Source organism: Epinephelus lanceolatus, chromosome 10 (genome assembly GCF_041903045.1).
Source record: "Epinephelus lanceolatus isolate andai-2023 chromosome 10, ASM4190304v1, whole genome shotgun sequence".
Classification (NCBI taxonomy): Eukaryota; Metazoa; Chordata; class Actinopteri; order Perciformes; family Serranidae; genus Epinephelus; species Epinephelus lanceolatus.
The window spans coordinates 9,076,137-9,103,790 of NC_135743.1; the positions used below are offsets into that span (position 1 = coordinate 9,076,137).

At 41.0% G+C, this 27,654-nt stretch overlaps 1 protein-coding gene across 15 annotated transcripts in view; it reads left to right on the top strand.

Annotated features, from left to right (window-relative positions):
- syngap1b (synaptic Ras GTPase activating protein 1b) overlaps positions 1-27,654 on the top strand; it is a 217,200-nt gene that overhangs the window by 160,234 nt on the left and 29,312 nt on the right. For 5 of the 15 annotated variants that reach the window (XM_078171409.1, XM_033641193.2, XM_078171410.1 and 2 more), the window contains 12 exons: positions 8,772-8,925; positions 9,300-9,398; positions 13,663-13,902; positions 16,992-17,327; positions 17,475-17,619; positions 19,856-20,000; positions 20,175-20,411; positions 21,784-21,985; positions 22,650-22,852; positions 23,965-24,166; positions 24,543-25,127; positions 26,604-27,041. In XM_078171409.1, coding sequence (XP_078027535.1) covers positions 8,772-8,925; positions 9,300-9,398; positions 13,663-13,902; positions 16,992-17,327; positions 17,475-17,619; positions 19,856-20,000; positions 20,175-20,411; positions 21,784-21,985; positions 22,650-22,852; positions 23,965-24,166; positions 24,543-25,127; positions 26,604-27,041 — 2,986 coding nt within the window. Of the gene's footprint in view, positions 1-8,771; positions 8,926-9,299; positions 9,399-13,662; positions 13,903-16,991; positions 17,328-17,474; positions 17,620-19,855; positions 20,001-20,174; positions 20,412-21,783; positions 21,986-22,613; positions 22,853-23,964; positions 24,167-24,542; positions 25,128-26,603; positions 27,042-27,654 lie in introns of all 15 variants that reach the window. The other 10 variants (XM_033641197.2, XM_033641198.2, XM_078171415.1 and 7 more) reach the window with 7 other exon arrangements.

A 27,654-nucleotide genomic window follows, 5' to 3' on the forward strand; every position in this document is an offset into this window, starting at 1 on the left:
GTTGTTATTTGGAAGAGGAAAAAGATGATTAATGACACGATATACTACATGAATTTTGAAGTTTTCAGCTTTCAATTAATGTTGTATGGCTTTTTGATAATACAGATGAAATTAATTCTAAGTGCGACATCAGATTTGTGTTTTTGTGAAATATTTTGACTGAGTTTCGGCCTCTTTTGCACAAAAACAGAATAATTTCCTCCTCATCTTCTCTTTATCTACAGCTCCACAATGATGAATGGTGAAGATGTTTTAAGTGAAATAAATGAAGGAGGCTGTTATTTACCTGAATTGCGCAACTGGTAAACAGTACTTTATTAGAAAAGGAGGTTGTGAGGTCACACACTCAGACGCACGGGTACAGAGGGAAGGCAGCCGGCTTACCGCTGTACAATATTTATTTTTGCTCATACACAACGCACACATATACACATGAGCCGGCTCCAGCTCAGACTCTCTGGCTCTCTCTCTCTCTCTGGCCTTCTCTCTCTCTCTCTCTCTCTCTCTCTCTCTCTCTCTCTCTTGCTCTCGCGGCCCTACCGTTCACTCTCTTCCCGGACCCAGCCTACTGCAAGAGAGAACCAGAACCAGGTTACCAGCATGCTTTTATGGTTTGACTGTGATTACCTGATTCTGTCCAGCTGTCTGATCGCCGGCTGAGACACTCCCCCTCCCTCCTCCAGCAGCCGGCAACTCAACCACACCCCGCTGCCACAGAGGTGTTAACAGTATTTTGTCTAGACTGATGAAAGAGACAACTTTTCACAGCCTGCTCTCACCGAGAAACTACCACATGTCGGCCCTGCAAGTAGCTTGTTACGACCCATACCTTAGGTGGTGCCCTCTAGTGACCCTAATAAATCTTTACAGGAGCAGAGGAGGAGGTGACGTGGTGTGTTATAAAAAGCGATAGAAGTCTGAGTAATGTTGTACGAATAGTCCCTACAGTGTGGGCGGGAGGGATCATGGATTGGTCAGACACTCACAGGACTTCCATTCAGGAGACTGGAGTTCGCATCCTGAAGTCAACGTTGAATTCCTGTAATAATGTAATGTAGCCTAGTGTGCTAGCATTTGTAGGATGCCACTCTAGTGACAAATGTGTCACGTCAGATGTGACATATGTCACATGACATACATTTATTTAAGTTAGTGACAAAAGCACTAATTTAATGCCAAACCATGATGTTTTTCCAAAACCTCACCAGGTAGTTTTGGAGCAGAACTCCATTTCATGACGTTAATTACGTATTTAAAAACTGCGACCGCTAGATCAGTCATATATGTTGTTTTAGGGCCGATCATATAGTTCATTTTGAAAGTCAGTGGAAATCTACCCATTCTGTCATTTAGGTATGAGAGAGCATTGACTTTTCAACTTTTCCCCCCTAGCGTTGAGTGATATTATTGTTTGTGGCGCTGTTGTAAAGGCAACTAGATCACTTTCCATTTTGCTCAGAGTCTAGCAAGTACCAGTAAAACCAGACACACTTTTGTTTTTCCAAAATTACTGTGATTGTTCCACTGTCCGCCATTTCCACTACTGAGGATAGTAGCTGCAAAGAACTTAGAATGATACTCTTTAGATACTGATCCCTATTGATCATGAAGTGTTTAAAAATAATGGACGTAGCTACTGTGATGGCACCCATTGCTTTCTGGGCTGCCATTTTGAGGCTTCGAGTTCAGTTTTTCTGCTGTGGCAATCTTGTTTTTTTTGGGTTTTTTTTTTTTTTTTTGGAGCCAAAAGTGACCATACTTGGATGAGAGGGTGGAACTGTGGAGGAACGAGGAGTGGATCTGACTTGTAGACTGTAGCGCCACCATGCAGACAATCTGTCACTCAAGTGGCCCTGCCCTTAATTATGCGTAACTTTGAGCCATTATAAACTGTAAACAGCTGAGTTGTATAAAAATCCACCCCCTGTACATTTGTCATGCATGTTAAAATTAGCTACAGAGACCAGAACTATATTTGTACAAGGCTGTAAACATGTTCAAGTTGGGCATTTTAACATGGGGGTGTATGGGGATTTAGTTTGTTTTGGAGCCAGCCTCAAGTGGCCATTTGATGAACTGCATTTTCTCCACATTGGCTTCATTTTTCAGCCTCAAGGGCTGCCACTTGCTACTTAAAGCTACCAGGGAAAACAAAAGAGCTGTCCTCTTCCTGTTTTGGTTGCACAATGCTTGACGCACTTTTTTTGGTGCTGTATATTGAGCCTTCATTTTCCCAGGAGATCACCCCCGGTGGCAGACAGAATTGCATAGTGAAAGTGAGGCTTATAGGGGACCAATCTAAACATCGATGGTGTCATTATTGCATAGCCAATATATTGTACAATCAACAGTTACTTTATAATGATACATTAAAGCAAAACTTGTCTATTTCCAACTTAGAAAGTTATTAGTTTGGTCTATAAAATGTCACAAAATACTGGAAAAACACTATTTTAACAACTAGGCTTCCCTAAACCCAAATGTGACATATTCAGAATAGTTCGTTTTGTCTAAATAACAATCCAAACCCAAAGTTATTCACTCTCACTGTCACATAAGATAAAAAAAGAACAGCAACTCATCACATCTGAGTACCTGGAACTAGAGTTTGCATTTTTGCTTAATCACTCAATAATACTCAATACATTCTCAAAATAATTGCCAATTAATTTTCTGTCGATCGACAAATGAATGAGTCCACTAATGGTTCTAAGCTTTAATTTTGTCCATTCAGTTTATCTGTAAGCTCCCACCGGACAGCTACAGCCAAGACAAACTCAAACTTCAAATGCGAACAAGGTCATCTTGATAAACTGAACACGGGGCAACGGTGCACTCAGGAGAGCTTTTCTGAGCCAGGTGTCTGCCAAGGTGCGTTTCCACATGATTTATTCATTTGAGAAGGTTGTGGATGTCTATTATCCCCGGCTGTTCTGAGGAGACAGAACGGACAAAAAAGTCAAGAGTCGAAGTTGAAGTCGAGGTTATTTGCCATTTTCACAGCTCTTGGTTTACTCTGGATGTTTTCCGTCAGGCATGTCGGTGAACATCTGCAGCTCTGATCGTTATTATTCTCTTTTTTTATCCTTTGTTTATCCAGGGAGGGTTTGCTGAGAACACATGCTGTTTTTCAGCATGGACTGAAATTCATGCAGTCATTAACGTGCCTCCAAGCTCCCAAACAGGCTGTAAAACAATGATATATATTTTTTTGCATCTTTTTTTCCATTATTACTTTTAACTGATAGTTTCCCTTCCCTTTACAATACTGTAGGTCACCCTGTCACATAACTCTGGCATAAATATCCTGTATAAATTAGCCTGTTCTTTTTTTAACAGAGCATCAGTGTCCTAAGATGACCTAAATGCAAATTCAAGATTTTTTTTCCTGCAAACAATAAAGTTTTTTCATAACCAGAGTACTTTTTCAAGATAACAGTTTAATTGGTTAGCCTATAAAATGTCACAAAATAGTAAAGGCCAGTCACAGCCAAAGGGGATTTCTAAGGATACTCAATTTGCAATCATACAGTGTAGCAGCCCAGTCACCAGAAGAAAATGCTGGCATTTTATGTTTGTGCAAACCATAACTACATTACATTTGCACATATCAAATGTATCATATCAATGTTTCTAAAGTGACACAGTATATGAGCTGATTTTGTCATCAGGAGGTTGAGGGGATGCTAGATGGTATGTCACCTAGGCAAGACACCTGCCAGGCTGCAGACCACTGTTGAAGTCTGACAAACAACAAAACAGGTTGTGTTTTAGTGAGTTATTGCTGTTTCCAGTGGCTTTTTAGCCACCAGACATGGATGGTTTTTGGGAACCCATTCCTGTTTTAGATGCAGCTTTTTCCGGCACTATTTTTTGGGTGTTTCATAGCAGCCTATTGCTGTTTTTCCAGCTGCGTTTTAGGCACCAAGTGTAGGTGTTTTATAGCAACTTGCCGCTGTTTCACCAGCACGGATAGTGGCATGAAAGTTGACCAGTAGTTTTCTACCGAGACATCTCTGCTTTTCTTGTCGGGATTGTGCCCCTAAAATCAGGCATTTTAAGCCAGAACCTGACCTTTACCTAACCATAACCAAGTGGTTTTTGTGCCTAAATCAGGGGTAGGCAACCTGCAGCTCTGGAGCCACATGCAGCTCTTTAGTCACTCTCAAGTGGCTTCCTGCGGCTTTGACCAAAAAAAAAAAAAAAATATATATATATATATATATATATATATATATATATATGGAAATGAATAACAGTTGTTTGTTTTTGTTTTTTTTTTTACATTTTAATTTTCATTTTCAGTGTGTAGGCTGAAAGTGATTCTGACATTATTTAATTGTAAAAATGTACCTGTACACCAAATTAAAAAAAGTTTCAACATTTTGGCAACTAAAATACTCGTCAGTCATCTTCAGCCCAGCGCCTTATCCTCTACATTTTGCCAAATCTCAATAGTGGTGGCTACAGTAGGCTTGAGTCTCCCTCGCTAGGCTGGTTCTGGATTTCAAATCCAAAAAAAGAAAAGTTTTGGAAGATAACAGAATATAATTGTGCGTGAAGAGATTTGTTTGCTTTTACCACCAACTCTGCAAAGTTGAAGTTCCAAATAATCATAAATAGCCGACTGCAGTGCCACCTGGTGGTGTTACATATTCATGAATGCTCATTTAGACCTATTCATAATGTTGACAGGCTCATTTAGATTTAATAAGCTGTGTTATCTTCATTATAAGGCTTATTATGTTTTGTGACTCCGGAGAGATTATTTTAAATTATTTTTAGTCAGAAATGGCTCTTTTGCTAGTGAAGGTCATTGACCCCTGGCCTAAATCTAAGCACACGTCAACCACAGCATTGTTGAAACAAGTTTGAACATATCTGCTACCGAATAACGTGCAAGAATAATATATCTTCAGGTTGCAGAAAGGTACAATGCCATCATTTTTTCTGGTTGATGTAGTTGCATTTAGAGAAGAGAAAAGTAGCAAATCCTCCTCTTTGAGAATTTAGAACCTGCAAATGTTTGGTTCTTTTGCTTTATAAATCATTGAAATGATCAATTATTAAACTATTTTTTTGTCATTTGCCTTCATTTAGCTTCACAAGACTGTGACATTCTTTAGACCAGTGGTTTTCAAAATTTTTGTGCCCAACACACACCAAAGGGCAAGCCGAAATCTCAAGGCACACCTGTATATATCGGTGCACAATAGCTTCTATGATGTGTGTTATCACTCTTACACAACATAAATGTTTGTTTTTATTACTAATATCAAATAAGAATTTACAACCAACTATTGCTCATGAAATATTTTTTAACAAAAGGATTCAGTAATTCATTTTAACATTTTAAAATTACACCAAAGCGCTCAAAATGCATCCATTTAAACAGGAAGTAATGAAAGATATTGTAAGATAATGTGATGTGTCACACACTTCCACTCCCTTCCACGAACGGCGACAAATAGGTTCCCTGTGAAGTTTTTCTAGATTAAATTACACTTTTTCACCAGAGTTTGCCTCTTTATTAGGGAATGGGTGCACACAACATACTGATACAGTCAATTAAATATTCATTCATAACTTTTTTTTAGGCCCAGTTGAATATTGCAACAATAACGTGTGGTTATCACAGAATCCCACTGCCATCCTTATACGAGCTGCAACTAACATTTCTTTCCATTATGGATTCATCTGCTGATGATGTTTCTGACTAATCGATTGATCATTTAGTCCACGAAATGAAGCTCAAGGTGATGTCCTCAAATGTCTTGCTTTGTTTATCTAAAGGCCCCAAAAACTAAGTGTTTATTGAAACGAATAAAATTATTTAAAACAGTGGAAAGCAGAAAATCCTGTTATTGAACAAACTGAAAGGAGCACATTCTGACCTTTGTGATTGTTTAATGGCTTCAAAACGGCTGCTGATTAATTCTCTGCCAATGGACTAATTGATTAATTGACTAATCGTTTCAGCTCTGCTCACATAGTTTTTAGTTCGGGTTAAAATTTTTAGTGTTGCGTTGGCTGCCAGACGTGTTCTGCTTTAGTTCACTGCACCGAACGTGTTCTCAATATTTTAAAATTTGACGTATTGTATCTGCTAAGTGAATCCTTGTTTCCAGTCTATCATCACTGGTGCTGAGGTTGTTTTCTCAGATGTGAGGTTCATGAGCCGTGACATGTTGAATAAAATTTGCAAGGTGTGTGTGTGTGTGTGTGTGTGTGTGTGTGTGTGTGTGTGTTGCCTTTTCATGTTTGACTCTTCCTGCACTTGAGCTCCCCACTGAGACCTTGCATAGACCTTCTTTCACCTCCAGCGCTCTTGCTCTCTTCTCGGTCCCTCTTTCCACCTCCCCTCCTCTAATCCATGCTTTCACTTTCTTCCTCTCCAAAGGATCCACTGTTTACATAATCAAAGTGATTTCCTCCGAGAGGTCTTCCTTCCCGATCCCCTCACTCCTCACCCCTTCCACTCCCAGTGTTTCCTTCTCTCACATCCTCTTATGACCTCCCCCACTCTTTCTCTTTTCTTCTCTGTATTCCCCTCAATCTGACTCATTCCCTTGGGTCTATTTTTATCTCTCCCTCTCTCTCTCACCCCCTCGGTCCCCTTCATGTAATCAGTGCTCTGTTGATGAACGTTGTGATTGAACATAGACAAAAGCAGTGCGAGAAGCAGAGGGTCAGACGCAGCACGGAGGACATACAGTACCTTTTCTTTCTTTCATTTTCCTCATCACCATCCTCCCTTCTCTTCTCTGAGTGGCTTCGTCACACCTGACCGTCCCTCCTTGCTCTCCGGTTAGACTCCCTACGTCGTCATACGTCTGTCTAAGTAACTGCAGAGCTAGCCTGTGATTTTACATGCCTCTGTGTGTGCATGTGTGTGGGAGTGAACGTGTAGGTGAGCATGATGGATGGGCTTTAGCGGACACCTTGTTCTCTTATATGTGTGTCAGGATTAATTATTACTAAGAGTCGTCTTGAAATATTGTGTGTGGAGTTTAAAATGTTTTTGCCTGGAGGGAAAAGAATTTATCTGTGAGGACAACTTAAGTTCAGATATCTGCTGCCACCAGTCATCTTAAAATTTTGGCTCATCGAAGTGAAGGAAAAAAACAAGCTGTGATGCATTGTGGAAAAAAAAAATCCTTGTGATCGTGTTATTTCAAACAAGGTTATGAGTGATTCAGAATAAGTTCACAGGATCAGTCACTTTGCTGTCCATTCTGTTTACTGGATTATCTTAGAAATTCAACTAATGAACCTTGTGCTATGAGAGGCTCGCTCAGTCCGTCCACTTAGAGCTGCCTGTTAAATATTTTAGAATGGAAAGTTTCAGAATGTTCATTATTTTTCAGTGCTTGATATTTCACTCGTAGCTTTGGCTAACTGAGTTACTTGCTGTCGATTGCCAAAACAGCAGGGTATCTGCAGGTCCTTAAAAACTCTTAAAATGTCTTATGATGATGTTAAAAGTCCAGTTTGTAATATTTAGGAGCATCTATTGACAGAAATGGTGTATAATATTCATAACTAACTTTTCCTTAGTGTATAAACACCTGGAAATAAGAATCATTGTGTATTTCTTACCTTAGAATGAGCCATTTATGTCTACAAATGGAGTTCGCTTCACAGAGTTCGCCATGTTGTTTCTACGGTAGCCCAGAATGGACAAAATAAACACTGGCTTTGGATAGAACCATTTGTGTCTTCAGGTTTTCACGTCAGCCACTGTAGTTCTGCTGCACACTTGTCACACGAGAGAAGTTTCAGTTCTATAACGTCACGACAAGATGCCACTAAATGCCTCACTGGACCTTTAAATGTAATTTTATAAATATTAGGCCTTAAAAGTAAAAGTAGTCTTAAACTCCATTTCATTTAATTTATCTGCTCTTTCCATTTCCCATCTTTCCCATCCTTTCTATTCTTTTATTCTTTCAAAATGAGTCCAACTTTTCTGCATAAAACTCTTCTACCTGAACCTAATACTGTGTTTTTACTTTATACCTGCACTTACCTGTTGGCATGTAACCTTACTCACTCAAATAACCATCTTTCTACATAAAACTCAACTCTGCAGAGGACTACATATATACTTATCTTTGTACTCACCATGCTTGAATAAAAACAGATGATTTCTCTACAAATCAAGTCTCAAAATTGGTTAAAATGATCTTGAAAACATCTTGAAAAGCATTAAATTCAAGTGTCTGATACCTGTAAACACCCAGGAACAGTTACAGTGAATCAGTGTAGGCAACATCTTGGCAGGACCAACTGAAATCTAAAATATCTGTCATGATTTGTCTTAAACAAAGAACGAAAAATTTGATTTGTGGTGTTTTTTCTTGCCTTCATGAATGGAGGCTGCAGTAAAAATAGAGGAAGTTATCACCATTTTGTGTGTGGAATATTTTTTGATATTCAACTTCACAGACTGACACGTCTTGTGTTACCAGCTGAGAGTCTTTTGCTTGGCACTAGATATTCATAAACAGATAGTGGGGATGTGTTAATAGCCCCTTTATTACCATATTTACACATATTGTGCAGCACTCACACGCCTGTTTGTTTCAGCACAGAGATAAATATGAAGAAACTGGAGTTTTGGGGATTTATTATTAACACATACTATAATTTTCATGCATTGGCAAACAGAAATTTGCTGTAGTTTTTTTATACACAGAAGTGAAGTGTAATGCAACCTTCAATAAAAGAGCCTCCCCTCTCCACATCTCCTCAACTATCACTCCTTCCAGGACCCGTTTGATGCAGAGCTTCAAAGAGTCCCACTCTCATGAGTCCTTGCTGTCTCCCAGCAGCGCTGCTGAGGCGCTGGACCTCACTCTGGACGAGGACGCCATCATCAAACCTGTCCACTCGAGCATCCTGGGACAAGAGTACTGCTTTGAGGTGAGAACCGAGCTGCACGGTGTGGACAAACAGCAGCACACTCACACACACAGTGCAGTGTACAGAGCAGTAAATAGCAGCAGAAAATGTTCCATCTTGACAAGTGACAGTGATGTGAGAGAGACTGTGAATTGAAAGTGGTATTCTTTTTTTTTCTTACATGTGGAAGATGAAAGAAACAAGGACATTTAAATGAGCCGTAGTCCCTACATAATTTGCTGCAGGAGTCTGTCAGCTTTTTCCATCATCTTTCCATTAGTGGAACATGACAGAGGTTGAGAGTGAATACAAGACATTGTTTTGGCGCCTTAGTTGCAGTCTCCATAGTTACTAATGGCTGTGGTTGTTGAATTTACCATTGGCTATAACCTCAGGTGACTACAGCATCGGGAACCAAGTGCTTTGCGTGTCGCTCAGCTGCAGAGAGAGACAAATGGATCGAGAACCTGCAGAGAGCTGTCAAGCCCAACAAGGTGAGGGGAGAGAAAGGGATGCGGTAGAGGAAGAAAAAAAAAAAGGATGATCCCTCTGTCTGTGTGTCTCTCTCTCTCCTCCCCGTCTCCCGTTGTTGTCTGTTTTCAATAAGAGCGCACCGCTTCATTTCTCTGTGTGAACTCCATCCTCGTGTCTGTGTGTGTCTGTGTTGAACAATTTAGTCGCTTCTCCACGCAAATATTAAAGCTGCACAAGGTAACGTTGCAGGGTGGAGGATACAAATTGCTGTTTTTGAAATACTTTGATATCCACGAATCAGGTAATGTGAAGTCAGTAACCCATTGCACACAGCAGGCTCATGTTTACCAGCCCAGCATGTCTGTGATACTGGATACTGAAATGTGCTGAGGGGACAAGAGGCAAAAGACTGAATACTGGAGAGTCCAGGTCCTTTCTCACTGTAGAGGCCTCATGCAAGAACCACGTGCAACAACAGATTGTTCTTAAGTGCAATGTACGAGTAATTCAGAGGAGCAGGGTGCAGGATTTAGGGAGATCTATTGGCAGAATTTTATTCTGTTATTCATAACTATGTTTTCATTAGTGTGTAATCACCTGTTTTGTTTCACTTTGAAATGGAGGGGGGAAGGGAGGGGTATTCAGCTAACTGCAATCTGCAAGGCGACTAGATGCCACTACATCCTACCCACAGCTCCTGTAAGGCGCTCTAAGGCATTTATCAAATTTTCTTGCACAAAGGAAATTCACGTGTAGTCCAGACCTTTCGTACGAGTCATTTTCAGATGCCTTTCTTCACCGGGGGAAAACTACTCATTAGATCGTTGATCTTTGCACCTTAATCTGACTGATTAAATACGATAATGATATATGTAACAGTGTGTTCACACTGAACAGGAAGCCAAATTTCGCCTCATGTTACGTGAATATGTGTATGAGTGTTTTGCAACTGGTGAATATATTGTTTACTTTCCACAATAAATGATCAATACAATTACTCATTTTGCTGAGAAACAGCTCAACAAAACAGCTCACACAAGTGTCACAAATACGTATTTTCAGAACTTGCCATGTAGCCCTATGGCTGTAATCACAAATCTCGGAGCTCTTTGCTTTCCTGTTCTGTCTCTGTGCAGTACTGACGTTGAGTTGCAGAGCTCCGAGTGACTACAGCAGTGACCATTTTGGAGAATCTCAAAGGCTTTCGCTTAACAACATCACGTAAATCTCTTGGGAAAATTTAAAAATTTCAACTTGCACAAATACACAAATAACGTAAGCATATTAATGTTTCAGCCTATTAGCGCTTCTGGTCATTGCATTGACTTTTGATGCAGCCCCACCATACATGACCAGACATTTGCTCCCAATTATTGTGTGTGGGCAGCCCATTCTCACTCCCAACTCATCATGGAAGGAGGGCATTTTAGTCTTAGAGGCACCGTAAACAACTCAACTTGTCAGATACATCCACTTCATCAGTGGATGTCGGCATCAGATACCAATGCATTAGACACCCTTTTCATTGGTATTATATGCACCAGTCAGTGTCAGTATGTAACCCTTCCTGCAACTACTGTAATATAAAAAATGAGAAAGTCCATATAGTGAGTGTATAGGGAGGGGTGGTGGATGGGTTCAGACTTTCACCCGGGAGTCTGCTGTTTGTTTCTAGTGTACATTTTAAGCCAAACCATGATGTTTTTTCTAACCCTAACCACAGACTTTTGTTGCCTAAAACGAAGGAAATAAACCTAAAAATGAAGTGTTTCACATACGTTCCAAGTTTATTTTGAAGACTGTATGCATGTAAGGAACTTAACATTTCCTGTAAAAAACAGTAGTTTGAAAAGACACAATGCATGTAACGAGTGTAAAAGGAGACCCTCCTGCGTCTGTAAAAAAACAGACGCAGGAGGGTACTCAGCACGACATACTTAGACATGTAGGTCCATTGACAAAGCAACAGTATTTGACAAGTTGGGATGAAAATATGTTGGTATTTGTAGTGACTGATACGCTGTTCAAAGCATGCAGGGATACCTGTGATGTGGACCAAACTGGCGGAGCAATGAGGGGAGAGGTCCTCACATCAAGACAGCCAATCAAACTGCAGCCACAAGGCAGATGTGCATTATTGCCAATTGGTCGTGTATAGCGAGCTGCACTGTCAGTATTTAATTGCGCCACATGAAACTATTGGTTCATGTTGGGTGTGAGCACACTATAAAACAATATTGATGAAACAATCATAATGTGTTCACTGTGTTGTCATCATCATCATCGAGGCTTACCAATTTACTGGACGGTTTTTAAGATTTTATGGATTTTATTGCCATATTTTGGCACAGAAACTTTGGCTTACATAGTTCAGTGGAAGATTCTGTCACTCTGTCAGCTGCCTCAGGGTCACTATGATCCTCTGTTGCACCTGACAGTGGAACATCACCTCCTTTTGGCTCTAATATTATCCCGTCGATATATCGGTGAGGAATCTAACCTCATGTTAAATCACCCCCTCACAGTACAGCGCTGCTCTGACAGAAATCCTTCTCTTGGTAACATTTTTGTGAATGAAACAAACGGTGCAGAGCAGGTAGCCTTACTGTATTTGGCCATTTTAGAGGCAATGCATATGTTAATTATCAAATCTCAGGTGGGGCTCATCAGGTTGAAACCGGTTGGATCACTCGTACAAACAAACCTGGGATGTTCATGCATGAGGCCTTACATCAGTGTGTTAATATCTGACACCAGATTACAGTTAATTAGTGTAGATGGGATGCAGCTTTACTAGATATGATGGTGTATTTTCACATTAAAAAAATCCTAGTGCAGCTTTAAGGTGCTGTGATTTTATTTCCATCCTCACAGCTTAAAAAACAAAAAACAAATCTCAGCTCTTCATATCGACTCAAAAACCAATATCCTAATTTTCACCCAGATTTCATAGTTCTGTGAAATTGCCCAATATCTCCTCTCACTGTTATTAAAAAAACTGTGAACAGGCATGCGAGATATGCAGCTTTGATGGCAACCAGGGACTCAGAGTTATTAAGCCAGACTGAGATGAAACATCGCCCAAGCTGAATGCCTCGTCCAGATGCTCAGGCCGCGGGGGTCCCAGCTGAGTCATGGAGCTCCAAGGACTCCACACGGGGGCTCTCTCCAAAATCCCCCTCCTACCCCTGAACAACACGCACTGTGCATGTCAGACCAGATGCATCGACAGAGATAAGACTCACTGCAGAGACAAAGATTATCATTATGCTTCTGAACTTTCTGGAGCCTTTTAAATCCCGCTTTGAGCTTTGATTGCTTGGATGTTGTTTCTTTTCAAAAGGCGAGCAGCCACTTCACCATGCTTTGTCGTAGTTTTTTGGTAGTAAAATCCAGATCTGACAGAAACTAGGGAAGATGTAACACAATATCAAGGCAGAGGACTCGAGCCCATGCTGGTGCTGCTGCACCGTATGTGCACTAGCAAACTGAGCCACCAGATGCCCAGCGCATTCAAACTCAGACGTTTGGAATTAATTATGCCTTGTGTTTGGCGCTGGCTATCAAAGTGCATACAAATGGAGAACTTAAGAACTGTGGATCTAGCTGATGCTCACATATTGAGTCGTCTAAATTAGGACTTAAATAGTCTGAAGCAAACAGGGGGCTAACAACAATGGCATTTGAGCCCAACTGAAATGACTCAGCCCCCCATTCGCTGAAACATCACTCTGCAATCAACACGGCGCTCTCTCCTCCCATGGGGGATGTCAAATATAGCTTGGGCTTTGTGATCATGATTAGGAAGTGTAGCTGTCTACAGAAGCATTACCACCATTGTTTGTCCTTCGTCTTTGCAGCACATTTGCATTGTGTCATTTGTGTCTTTCTGCGTTTAAGCAAATTACTTTTTTCAGCCGGTGACACCACTCACCTACTCTTATCCTTCACATTTTCTGTTATCTGTCTTCTCTGCATCTCTGTCACGCTGTCGTCTGCCTCTGTGTTCAAGCCCAGAGTTGAGAGCAATTTATCAAGCACAGCCTACAATCCACAGTAGTTCAACCGCCATGTCACCAGCTATTTCTCTCCTGTCATTACTCCTGCAGGCTGACCTGCTGTCGCCATTTATTCACACACACTGTCTCTATTTCCATATCTCTGAACTTTTTTCTTGGCTGTTTTGTCATGTTTACCCCCACATCGTAGCATCTTCTCTTGTAAAGCTCTTTAATAACAGTGGGTGCACTTGACCTTATCTGACCTGACTTCATCTCCACTCAGGACAACAGCCGGAGGGTGGACAATGTGCTCAAACTGTGGATCATCGAGGCCCGCGAGCTTCCAGCCAAGAAACGCTACTACTGCGAACTTTGTCTGGACGATATGCTGTACGCACGCACCACCAGCAAGCCCCGCACCGACACCGTTTTCTGGGGCGAGCACTTTGAATTCAACAACCTGCCCGCCGTTCGCAACCTACGCCTTCATCTATACAAGGAGACGGACAAGAAGAGACGCAAGGTGACAGAGAGATCTGTAGGGTAACATGGAGGTCTGAGAATGGCTAGTTTGACACAAGCACTGTGGGAATATTTGGTTTATTTTAGCAGTCTGTTAAAGCTCTGGTTTGCTTTTATGAGAATAGAATTGCCCAGTCACCCTAACAGTGAATTTTAAAGTGGCTGTAATTGTTAATGTTATACTGAAATTAATAATATGACAATGTGAGAACAATGTGACAATGTGAAAGAGGTTGCTCGTAGTGATAAACCGAGAGGGAATTATCATCTTAATCTGCAGCTCACCCCAGCTTTACAGTTTCTGCTCATTGGCTACGTTCACATGCACATGAATATTCCACTATTATTCCGAATATGACAATATTTAGAATTTTATACAGGTCTTAAACAGCGTATTCTGTTTGGATGTTCCAAATAAGGCCTTTGTCTGAATGTAGCATTTTCCAATTAAGACGTGGAATATGCTTATATTATTCAGCATTTAGAAGCATTCTTTGGACATACTCATTCAGAATATGCTTACCACAGTTTGCGACACCTGGCCTCTTGCCAGGTGTCGCTCTGTGCGTTGTCATGGACATGTCTTATACAAACCAACTTGCCAACAATTCGCAAGGCTGGTGCGGAGATGCATGCCCAAAAGAACAGCCCACATTTGTGTTTGGAAGGAGAAATGCACCTCCTGTCAAACATCATGAAAGACTTTGATATCAACAGGTTTTTGGATATACGCAAATATTGCAGTGCCGAGGCTGCTGTCGAGGAGGTGGTTGAAGGAATGAAAGAGTGAGGCTTTCCACCATTGATGGAAAACTCTTCTTTTTACTCTTCAATTAGGCTGGGAAAATAAACTTTAAAAGATCAAGTATCTTGACTGTTAAAGCTTGTAACGGGCCAAACTCCCAGTGATTTAATTTTGTCTTAAGTAGCGTACATAATGGATGTCACAGGAGATCTGACGGAGTTGACAGAAGTTATATTTTTATTAATTTCACAGCAGTCATAGTGAGTAGCCATTTTATTTTTCAAAGTTGCTAAGAGTTCTCTTAATGCTGATCAAAATACTCCTTCTTAAACCACCATTTTTATTTAGTGTGGACTCAGAAGGGCGACGGAGTCGACATGTTATGGTTGAAACACACCTGACTTTATTGAAAAATAGAGAGCTTACCAGTACTTTTTTGGAAACCAGGAAGTGAAACAGGAGTCGTTATGGTGAAGCCAACCCCTTTTATACCTGATTAAACTGATTAAAGTGTTTTTGTAGAATTCTGATTTGGATTTGAGTTGACAAAAATCTGGGACACAAATTTAAAGAGCCAACATTTTCGCAAAAAATATATATTTTAAAACAAAGATGATTATACCAGTACAGTTTTACACTGATGTTAGTTTTAGATTTTAAAGGCCTGTGAAGTCTTTTTTCCACACAAATAAATCCCCTAAGAATAATGTTTGACCCTGGGGCGTCGGTGGCTTGGTGGTAGAGCAGGCGCCCCATGTAGAAGGCTGTTGCTGCAGCGGCTCGGGTTCGACTCCAGCCTGTGGCCCTTTGCTGCATGTCACTCCACCCCAGAAACAAAATTAGTGTGCTGAGAAGTTATAATTTTAAGGCTTTTGTTTATTTGGTAAGGCATGATTTGTTCCACCTGTCAAGAATTGGTGAGCAAAATGGCACAAACAGCATCAGCTGTTCCAGTTTTGCATATTTTGACTTGACCGCTGGACAGTTGAATTTCTCTTCGGGGATGAATAAAGTTCTTTCTGCTCTATTCTAAACAACATGTTAGGGAACCTTAATCAGCGTCGAATATTAATTTTCCTTAACCATTGCTAAGAATACTGTCTATTTTTAAGTAAGGGCAAAAATAAGAATATTTTGTGCATGTGTTTTGTGCATTATTTAGCTGTTCAACACTCAACTATTTTAGCTATACTGGCTGCTCTCACAGCATCGTTTTCGGCCACAGCAGGCAGCTGTCCTCAGCTAAAAAGTTGTAAAACCCAACTTTACAGTACCTCTCAGCAGACAGACATGGTTATCGACTGGCTGGTGGGGCATTTAGAAGCTAAGGAGTCAGATATTTCCCTCAGGAGTTGGTAGACACCGCAGACAGAGCTAGAAGAGAGTAAATATTGGACTTAGATTACTCAGGTGGCCAAATGAATAATAATGTTGCTGTATAACTGCTGGGTGTGTAAACAAGAAACAGTTTTCTAACAATTTTGCCATGTCAAGTTAGAAGGTGATGATATTCCTGAAAGTGAAGGTTAAATTTAGAAGTTAGGGCAAAGTCTAAATCAGCCTCTTCTCCTCCACAATTCTTAAAACAGAAGTAAGCAAGCTGGCCCTTCAGAGCATTAGTTCAACAAAAACAAAGAGATGAGGAAGTAAATTGTGAGGAGGAAACATTCTGCTAAATTCCTGCATTGTCATTCAGTGGTTTTATAAGGGAAAAAAAGCCAATAGCAAAATAATCTACCCTGGCGATTCTTTTGTCTTTGTTATTTGCTTTAATGACTTTATAATATCACGCTTAAGGTTATGCAACATCCAGAGTTTGGGTTGGGGGGAAACAGGAGTGTCTGCAAACTGCTGTGAGTCTGTTCAAAAGCAGAGCGCCGGCTGGAAAGAAAAAAAAGTCCGAAACAATCGTAATTGATTGAGTCATTGCCACGGATCAGCAGCCCTATCAGCCCCCTGCGGATACACAGCATCATGACCATTCTGTGGTATTTTCTCAGCAAAAAAATCTTATTTTTTACTCCTTGAGTTTTTTTCACTTTTAGAAATAATATTTTTTTAAGCAAGATAATGAATTGTGACTCACAAATACGATAACTTATATTCTCAGTTTAGCATCACCATAGCAAAACAACTAATTTCTAGCTTCAAACGACACTCCAGGGATCCAGTGTTAGTCTTGCTATTCATTATTTATTCAGTGCGAAAAGCTTTATGTGAATTTTTTTGACATTTCAGACTCTCTGATTATTTATTAAAATCACACAGCACAGCTTCATGAGAGGCAACTTTTCTTTGACACGTGCTTATCTCGACTAACATCTACTTTTTTTTTTGTCTTCAAGGAAAAGAGCACATACTTAGGACTTGTAAGCATCCCCATCTCAAGCATCACCGGACGTCAGTTTGTGGAGCAGTGGTACCCGGTCATCCAGCCCAGCGTCCTCACCAAGGGGGCTGGTGTTGGAGGGGGTAAGATCATCAATGCATCGCTACGCCTCAAATCCCGCTTCCAGACCATGAACATCCTGCCCATGGAGCTGTACAAGGAGTTTGCAGAGTACGTCACCAATAACTACCGCACCCTGTGTGCTGTGCTGGAGCCCGTGCTGAGCGTCAAGAGCAAAGAGGAAGTGGCCTGTGCATTGGTGCATATACTGCAGAGCACAGGGAAAGCTAAGGTAGGGACAGCTCTGTGTGACTCATCGTTATGTGAAAATGTGCTGAAACAAAAGCTTTTTCAGACCAGAAAATCTCATCCTTTTTTTAATTATTCTGTAGACATTGTGTTTCAGAAAGAGCAATGATTTAATTCTCCCTTTCCCCAGGACTTCCTGTCAGACATGGCGATGTGCGAGGTAGACAGATTCATCGACCGAGAACACCTTATCTTCAGAGAGAACACTCTGGCCACCAAAGCCATAGAAGAGTACCTCAAACTGATCGGACATAAGTACCTCAAGGATGCTATAGGTCAGCCACAACAGTGGAGCACTTGACATTTGAGTTTGTCACTGTGTATATTAAAGCAACTGCGCAACATTTACATTGCCCTTTCCATCGTCAGTCTGACATTGCCTCCACTCTATCTAATTTCCATAAGGCAAGGGGGGTTGATTTTCCCTAATCACCAGGCACCAATCACTAAAGACAATCACATCCACCTGAATCTAACGTCATTTTAAGTCCACACTGATGCGTCGCCATGTCAGCACATTGGTTTTGTTTGGGTTTTGAGAGCAGAGTAAAGTAAAACAAATTCAGATTTTAAGCGATACGGACAAGATGTGTCAATTTAGAGTAACATCTATAGCAGCGTATGTCTAGCAGTTGTTGGTACTACTCCTCATTGGTTCCCGTTGATGATATTTTGAACTATAGAACCTTTTAGGGCTGTCGTCACAATGACGTTATTTTATGAGCTGGAGGCAAAACGCAACTCTCCACCACAGGGCTGTAGGCTACATAGGAGTCTTAAAATGTCATATTGTAGAGTTATTGGTCACTGTGTGTTACATTGTGTTATTACTCTACTTGTAAACAGCAAGTGGAAAGGAGGCAAGTTAATGTTTCATAGAATAATGTAAGTTAAGTAATTGATGAAGCAGAATTCGGGGCCCGGAATTGGGCCTGGTGGGTCCCGACCTCGTCTTCAACTTTTAGACTACTTTTGCTCTTGTCCAAAATAAGTATCTTTAAAACCAAATACTCAGCAGTCAAGGAATCACTGGAGACACGTAGAATCGAGTGCAACTGAGTTTAATGTGTTCGCAGACAACAACACATACAACTCAATGAGTCAAACTCCGGAGCAGGACTGAAGTTTTGCTTTCTGTGTGCTCTCTTTTATGCTGGTGAAGATTCTGTCAAATCTCCACCTCTTCTCTTTAATCCTTCCCACATAAGCCCGAACATAATGGTGTAATACATGAACATCAAATCCTATCAGATCCTAGGTACTTTCCACTTTCGTCCTTGAACATCAGATCCTGCATCCAATACAATACACCAATTGAGTGTGTGTGTGTGCACATTATGTGGATACATGAAACAATAAACCAAGGTGTGACTGGTTATGATCAAGCAGAGTATACTGCCTGGACATGTATTTTTAAAGGTCAACTGATACTAAAGCATAAGACTAAACAGGTACATTACACTACATAATTTTTAAGTACGGAAATAATGAGAAAAGACTTGATGTGTATAGCACCTTTCATACAGACCGTGCAGCTCAAACTGTATTATATCGAATGATATATATTAACAAAAACATTTAGAACAAATTATTTTAAAACTAAATTTATTAAACAATAAATTATAATAATTTATTAAACAATAAATTCAAAATGAATAAAGGGTAGGAGAAAAAGAATAAAATTTAGAATAAAATAAAGATAAACTTTCAGTAAGAATAAATAAAGCAAGAATAAAATGATAAGAATAAAATGTGAGACATTTTAAAATCCGTTGTAAGATGGGTCTGCTGTGCTTTCTGTCACTTGTATTTTCCTAAATCTCTGGCTGTTGCATTTTGTATATCTAAAGCCTGTTTTTTCTAATCCAAAACAACAACAAAACATTAATTTCTTTGCTTTAGGAAGGAGATGATATGATCTGAAATCAACCGTTAAAATCATTGTCTGTGATGACGCCAATGTTTTTGCCTCAAATTAAGTCTGTTTTGCCAGAATTTCAAGTCCACTTTAAATTTTAGATTCTCACTTTGTCCTCATTTAATTTCAAGTAAACATTACAGTGATTACAATCTGTAATATTTAGACTGTTTCTTCATTTCGTTTAATTACTTCCTACTCCAAAAATTGATTAGTGTGTGTGTGTGTGTGTGTGTGTGTGTGTGTGTGTGTGTGTTTTGAGTGTTTTGGCTCGTAGATACAGCAAACCACAGTAGTTCTAAAGTTTGCCTTTGAGATACAGTAGTTAATTAGCTTGTTTGCTAATTAGCCTGCCACCCAGGTTTCCCAGTTTTGTCTTTGTTTTACAGTCATGACCCTTTTTCCAAACTGCAGCATGTCTTGTAGCAATACTGCATTTGGTCTGCTAAATTTGCTGCTTTTTAATCCCCCGTAATGGATTCCTTTTTGTACTATTAGTTGCTGTTGTTGCTGCTTTTTGTATGAACAACACTGAACCGATGTTGGGGATAGTTTCTGCCATTTTGCTGTTACTAATGAAATGTCATTTGTAGGAGAGTTCATAAGGGCCTTGTATGAGTCAGAGGAAAATTGCGAAGTGGACCCCATGAGAACACCACCCTCCGTGCTCCCAGACCACCAAGCCAATCTCCGAATGTGCTGTGAACTAGCACTCTGCAAGATCGTCAACTCCCATTGGTGAGTAGTTATTCAATGCAAGTGCAAAAGAAAATCCTTTGTTCCAAGTCTGTTTATTCTTCTCTGCTATTTTAAAGATACACGAGCCTTCAGATTCTTTCACAGGGAACTGAAGAAACTCTGAATCTCCACATTTTGTTTCTGATCCTGACTTGTAATATGTCCCCTTCACAGTGTGTTCCCTCGAGAGCTAAAGGAAGTTTTTGCCTCCTGGAGAGTGCGCTGTGCTGAGAGAGGTCGGGAAGACATCGCTGACCGTCTCATCAGTGGTTCCCTCTTCCTGCGCTTCCTGTGTCCTGCCATCATGTCCCCATCGCTCTTCAACCTCACCCAGGAGTATCCCGACGAGCAGACGTCACGCACGCTCACCCTCATCGCAAAAGTAGTGCAAAACCTGGCCAACTTCTCCAAGTCAGTTTCATTTCATTTACTATACAGCTTTTACACTTTGCATCCAGTCACTAACCAGCACACTGCTGTATGTAAGACAATATCAAACATGTTTAAACAGGAAGCATTCAGCCAAGATCCATAATCAAATATAAAAACAAAGAAGCAACCAATCAGTTCTTGAAGTACAAGAAAACAGGCCTTTTTCAAAACTAAAATCTTCATAAAGTTTTCCTTTCTGAAGTCAGTTTTATTACATAAAATATGCAACTATATTTTTACATTTAGACATGTTCAGTCATTCTCTGCAGTGCTCAAAATGCTTATTATAATAATATCTGTCAATTTAGAATACAATAACAATATAAGCTTCATTTGCCAGCATTTAATACTATATGTAGATCATAATGAGGAATAAAACATTTGTTAGGCACAAGGTTGACTGAGACAATGGGCACAATAGTAAATGACAATGTCATCTGCATACAGGAACATTCACACATTCAAAACATTAGTGGGCCGAGTACAAAGCCCTGGGTTACCCCTCCAGACACATTCATGACTTCGTAACCTCTAGTATGTCCCTTTCATCCTGCACCTATTAAAAGTGGCATGTTTGTTCACAGTTTGAATAAAAACAAAAAACATTCCATTCCATTCTCACGCTATATTGACAATGAGTTCAGAATGATTCCTAACTTTCCATCTGATTGTGCTAGAAACTTCAAAATGCTTCATCTTTTGCCAACAAAAAAAATCAGTTTAGTTACAAGTCATTTAAGCACAAATACTTTTTTTATGTTGGAACAGCTGGGCTGTAACTGGAATTTGTGTCAGTTTGGTTTATTTGACTCATAACCACCCAATAAGTGATATGTTCTGGAATGTTCCAGAAGCAACTGTTATTTCAAACACATTTGTTAACGTTAGAGTCCTGCATGGGCCAAAAACTCCAGCCCTAGCCCAACAAAGTCTGCAATTCTTTTAGCCCAACCCCGGCCTGTAACAGCCAGACACCAATATAACTTTGAGCTTTTTCTGACACATGCTCTCTCTCTAACATTAGCCCAAGCCCGAGCCCGAGCCTGACCTGCATAGACACAGCTATAAGGGCCTGTTGGGTCCTGATGGGCTAACAGACCTCTAGTTTACAGCCATAGATTCACACCAAAATGTATTGTAGTGTGTTGGTCTTGGCAGTGGATATGACAGACATTCATGTGATGTGAAGAAACAGAAGCTCACAGTAGAGTAGTCATAGATGGTGATTCTAGCTGACATTTAATTTCAGAGTCATGTGTTGCTGACTTATTCTTTCTACCTTTCTGTCACCTTCCCTTCTCTTCTCTTCCATACTCTCCCCACTGGCCTTTCCTTTCCTCCCCACCTGCAGGTTTGGCACTAAAGAGGAGTACATGTGTTTCATGAATGAGTTTTTAGAGATGGAGTGGGGCTCCATGCAGCAGTTTCTGTACGAGATCTCCAACCTTGACAGTGTCAGCAATGCGGGCGGCTTTGAAGGATACATCGACCTGGGCAGAGAGCTGTCCATACTCCACAGTCTCCTCTGGGAGGTCATAGCTCAGCTCAGCAAGGTAAACACAAACAGGACACGTCACCTGTGCTATTTTAAGCTGCAAATTTACACTGTCATTCTTTCCAAAATGAGACATGTTATTTGTGTAGATTTTCTAGATAATACTTATGTAGAACAATTTTTGGTCCCTTTTATTTTGTTTTTTTGTCATCTTTTTACACATATTTTCCCTGTGTGATTTTTCATTGTTATCTGGTCATACTGCTCTATTTCAATAATTTTGCCATACAGAGATTAGACACATACACTATACTTTCATGTAAAGGGAAATAAATCTCAGCTATACATGATAATATAATGCAGTCTAGTACAAAACCACCAGTACATTTGGCTTAAATTAAATTAAAATAACAGTATTTATCAGTATTTGTCATTTATTTCAGCGCTGTTGCACTGAAGAGCATTATATTGTACAGGTTGTCATGTTACTGTCCACCCCTTATACATCACTTCAGGTTAAATGAAGCCAAACTAAACCAAACACCTCAAACATTCTTGCTAAATAAGGCTCATCAGTCTGTGTTGTGGCTTGAGCTGTTGTTAACTCAGGTGACGATGGATATATGACATTTTAATGAAAGCTCTACGTTCGATAACTCAAAATTAATTATCTCTTAAATCCGCAGCAAAACTCAGCAAAACTGGTTTTCTTTGAACCGCAGGATGCCATCATCAAACTGGGCCCTTTGCCTCGCCTCCTGAACGACATCAGCATGGCCTTGCGTAACCCACACCTCCAGAGGCAGCCCAGCCATCAGACAGACAGGGTGCAGGAGAGGCAGACAGACAGGCTGCTGTCACGGCCGAGCTTCAACAGGGGCATCTCATCGGAGTTCCAAAATCTCATGATGAGGGATCTTAATAGGTAGGCCACATTAAACACTGAACAGTTGATTGATTGATCGACTTTGATTCCTTTGTTGTTGTTCCTATGTTTACTCTTGTACAAGATGAAGGAAGCCAGTAAATACTCACATCTGAGAAGTTAGAACAGAGAACTTTGGCATGGTATCTTAAAAATTAGCTCAGATTGATTAATAGATCATCAAAATAGTTGCTGATTATAATAGATTGACTTACAATTAATCAACCAATCGTTGCAGCTCGAATTATATCGTAAGCCTGATTTATGATAGGGTGTTCAATACTTTTAATAAGTTACATACATACATTTTCATTGTATGCTTCGCCAAAAGGTTTCAGTCATTTCCAAGTTAACTGTACGCTATTTTCTAGCTGTCTGATTTTGTTATATTATATCATTCCAATTGATGTAGCTGTCCCTCTGACAGCTGTATCTTTTCTGCATTTTTTGTGTTTTTTTTTTGCATTTTAATAATGAAAGGAGTCAGTTACAGATGAGGAGATTTTTAACGTAAAAACTGGAGCGCAAAAAGAGGAGTTGGTCAGTGTGTCCATTGAACCAAACAAGGGAGCTGTGGGGTAAATATGCTTTGGTCCAACAAATATGTAACATGAACAAGGAGATGAACTTTCGGGATTTTCAGATGTCTGCCAACTGTTTTCATGATCTCGTCAACCGGATCTGGCCCTATGTTGCTCACATCAGGATGCACAAAACTCAGTAGTAGAAAAGCGCAAACAGAAGGAGTTTCAGACCTGTATCAGGAAGTCAGAGCTAGTTAAAGGCTAAGTGAACAGATACGTTTTTAGCTTTCTTTTAAATATATTTAGCAAGCTAGCTTCTCTGATATCTATAGGTAGTGTGTTCCATAGCTTTGGGGCATCATTGACAAAGGCTGCATCCCTGATCGTCTTCCGGCTGTTGCTGGGAACCTCCAGTAAACCAGCAGCAGAAAATATGACGGTGTCTGCGACATAACATTCTCAATGAGTGCGAAAGAAAGAAAGTGTCAAGCGATTCTATCGAAAATACATAATTTCTGTTGAGCAAGACATAAATCACGCTTAAGTCTCTTTCCTCAGTTATTGACCTTACTCACTGCTGTTCTCCAGCTCTATAGATATCACTCGCTTGCCTTCCCCCACCTCCACCGGAGGAGTCATGCCATCTCGCTCCCAGATGAGTTTTCAGGACCGTGACCACCCCCATCGAGCATCCTCCAAAGACATGTTTTATGTATCACGTCCTCCCTTGGCCCGATCCAGCCCAGCCTACTGCACAAGCAGCTCGGACATCACGGAGCCAGACCCTAAGGTGAGTTTTATCATGCTGAGTTGGGGAATCATCATCCCATCCACTAGGTCTATCTTTATCAAAGTGAGGTTAGTATGACGTGCATGTTAGTCATACTTGATAGAATCTGCCATCGTGTGATCGAGGCTGTAGTATATCATGACATCTGCTTTTTTTCCACTGATTCACCACGCAACTCATCCTAGCGGTATTTCCTGGGAAATACTTTGAGGCATTCCGATATCCAGGCCTCGCGGTAAAAACACCCGCACCACCCTCACCCATATCATCCGTGGCCACCTAACATACATAAAAACAGGGGGCGCAAAAGCCTCTCATATCCCTTATTATTTAGGTGCTCAGTGTCAATAAAAGCGTATCTATGATGGACCTCCAGGATTCCCGAATGAACAGCGTGTCTAACCTGCAGTCGGTGGACATGCTCAACTCCTCCCAGGCCTCCATCGCCGGCATGGGCAGCTTCGGAGGGCTGAGCAGCGGAGGCGGTGGCGGCCTGGGGTCGGGCCTGAGCAGCCAGCTGCGGGCCGGTGGGAGGTTGTCAGCTGGCTCTGGCGGCTCCAGCATGTCCGGCGGTCTTCGGCTGAGCCAGCTGAGCCAGATGGGCACCACCACCGACTCGCTATCCCAGCAGCAGCAACAGCAGGCCGCCGCCATGCGCTACCCGCTTTCCTTCCAGAATCCCCTCTTTCATCTGGCGACTGCTGATGGGCCTCAACAACAGCTCCATCACCAGCACAGCCGGGCTCAACCTCCAGCACCCCTGCTCCTGGCCCCAGAACCTGATCACCAGACCTACATGCCACAGTTCGCCCATGGGGGGTTCTCTCGCAGTGAGGACCTGTCCACCCTCAGGACCAGGGACGGTCACCTGGGCCAACCCAGCATCATCCACTCACACAGCTACAGTGACGACTACAGCAGGGCTGACTATGGACGCAGGCAGATGTCCATTCATGTGCCGGTAAATGTGTGTTGTATTCTTGTGACGTCTGAGACCCTTTATGTGTGGAGTTCTTTGTCTCTTTTAATTTTTGATGGCTTTAGGGCTTCAACTCATGATTGTTGGGTTGGTTATTGTTCCAACATTTCTTTTAGTTTATTAACCTGTTGATTATGGTGAGAAATGGCCATCTCAAATTTCCAGAGTCCATGGTGACGTCATCAGGTTGTCTGTTTTGTTCAACCAAAGGTCCTAAAACCAAAGATCTTCAACATATAGCAATAGAACCCAAAAGAAAAGCAGCAAATCCACACATTTGAGAAACTGGAACCAGAAAATGACAACTTTTTGGGCAGGGGGGATTTTGCCTTCATTTAACAGAAGAGTTGAAATGATTCGTTCATTAATCTATTAGTCAACTGACAGAAAATAAATCTTTTGAGTCATATTTTGCAGGCATAAATGTCATAACATTATCTACTTCCAGCTTCACAGTTGTAAAAGATTCACTGGTTTTCTTTGTCTTATGTGATAGTAAACTGGATCTCCTTTGATTTTCAACTGTTGGTCGGACAAAGCGAACAAAAAAGACGTCACCTTGGCTTTTAGGAAGTTGTGATTAACCCTTTTCACCATTCTCTGACATTTTATAGACCAAAAGATTAATCACATAATTAAGAAGATAATTGGCAGATTAATCAGGAGTTAAAATTATTGTTAGTTGCAGATTTGGGACTAAGTCATTGTCTGTCAAGTCACAAGTGGGTCTGAAGTCCTGAGTAATGTCCCAAGTCCTAAACTTTCTAGTCTCAAGGCTTGAACAACTCATAATGCACTCTTCACCAAATATAATGGTATTTTAACAACAGATTAATAATATATTACACTTACAAATATCATCATTGCTTTTTAAAATTTGTATTTATTTGTTACAACAAGTTTGTTAAAGCAAGTGAAAAACATAGCGCTGCTGACATTGCACTTTCACAGCATATAACACTATCAACCAGTGCCACAACAGAATTAAATTTGTGTGTTTCTGTCCTGTCTTGTTGTATAATGTTAATTTAAATGCTTTAAAATAGTAAATAGAGTACTTTGATGTCGCATATGACTTTGACACCAACCTTAACACACTTTTTAATCTCTTATTTCTACAAGTCGAGTCTAAAGCCATCAAATCTGTGACTTCAGTTTGACTCGAGTCCACACCTCTAGTTAGTTGCAGCTGATAGTCAACAGTTGTCAAGCAGGAAACCTGGGGAGAAAATGTGGGTGATGACATGAAACTGAATATCCATTGTTCTGTTTCTCAAACTAAACTTCCTGGTTGTATTTCATTGTCTCAGTAGTAGCTAAAGCAACACGCTCAACCACTGCAGCCTCTTGCATTTTTCAATCTGACTGCTCAAGAAGTTGACAGTAGCATCATCTGCCCCAAAATAACTGGAACAAACTGAAAATGCTAACTTCTTATTTCCTGTTTTTCTTTCTAAGGATAACCTCCAACAGCAACAACAAATGATGGGCATGACCTCCCAGACAGGAACCTCCCACTCCTCCCTGGCCACTACGCCCCCCTCCACAGTCCAACCCGTGCGCCAGAGTTCTGTTGCCCCGCCTCCATCTCAGCGTGTCAAGTCCCAGACCTCCCACCAGCTGTCCGTTAGTGCAGCTGCTGCACCTGCTGCTCTGGCTAAAACACGGCCTCAGAGCGGGAATCTCCTCCAGTCACCAGAGTCCGGCTATGGCGGCCGGCAGCACGGGTCCCGGCAGCTGTCCGTCAAAGACAACACTGCCCCGGGCCTTCCCCACCAGCAGAGCTCTGTCAGGGAAAGCCAGAGTCCACAGGGAACCACCAGTCAGAGCACTCAACAGTCACCACAGCAACAGCCTCCACAACAGCACCTGCTCAAACCCACCATGAGCAAACAGGTAACATCTGCACGCTCTGAATTCATTTTATTCTCTTTATTCTTCTCTCGAGTGCTCCAGTTCTTTCTGTCAGCAGCTGTGCTCATGACTGTTTCTCAACAATGTGTGTGAAGCCCTGTTTGCACTGGACTAGTATTACTTGGGGATCTCTGGTAATTTGTAATAATTGCAGAGGTCATGTGTGATCTTAATCCCATGCGAAGCTGGCATGTCCATAATTTATCAAGTAAAAAATGCAAATTACGCACCATATTTCGCCAAACGCAGAGGTTGTGTAATTATATTAGTCCTGTGCCTATTGGCATTTCTGTGATTTGGGGTCATATTTAGGTTTTCTGTTTCCTCCGCGCCTCTTTTCTGCCTCTTTCCCTGTCGAGTATCACGGAGGCTGCATTGGCAATTACAAACGAAAGTTTTGACAGCAGTTAGGGTGCAGGAGGCTCGTCTCGCTACACAACATGGAGACCTGTTCGCAGAAAAAGTGAGCTCAAGTCATTCACAAAAGCGAAATCTGGAAAAATGATGAGATGGATAACGTGTGACAGTGTGTGGCAGAATCGGTTCTGTTTGTTTAACAATGTGCATCAGTGTGTCTGTATTGTGTGGAGTGGAG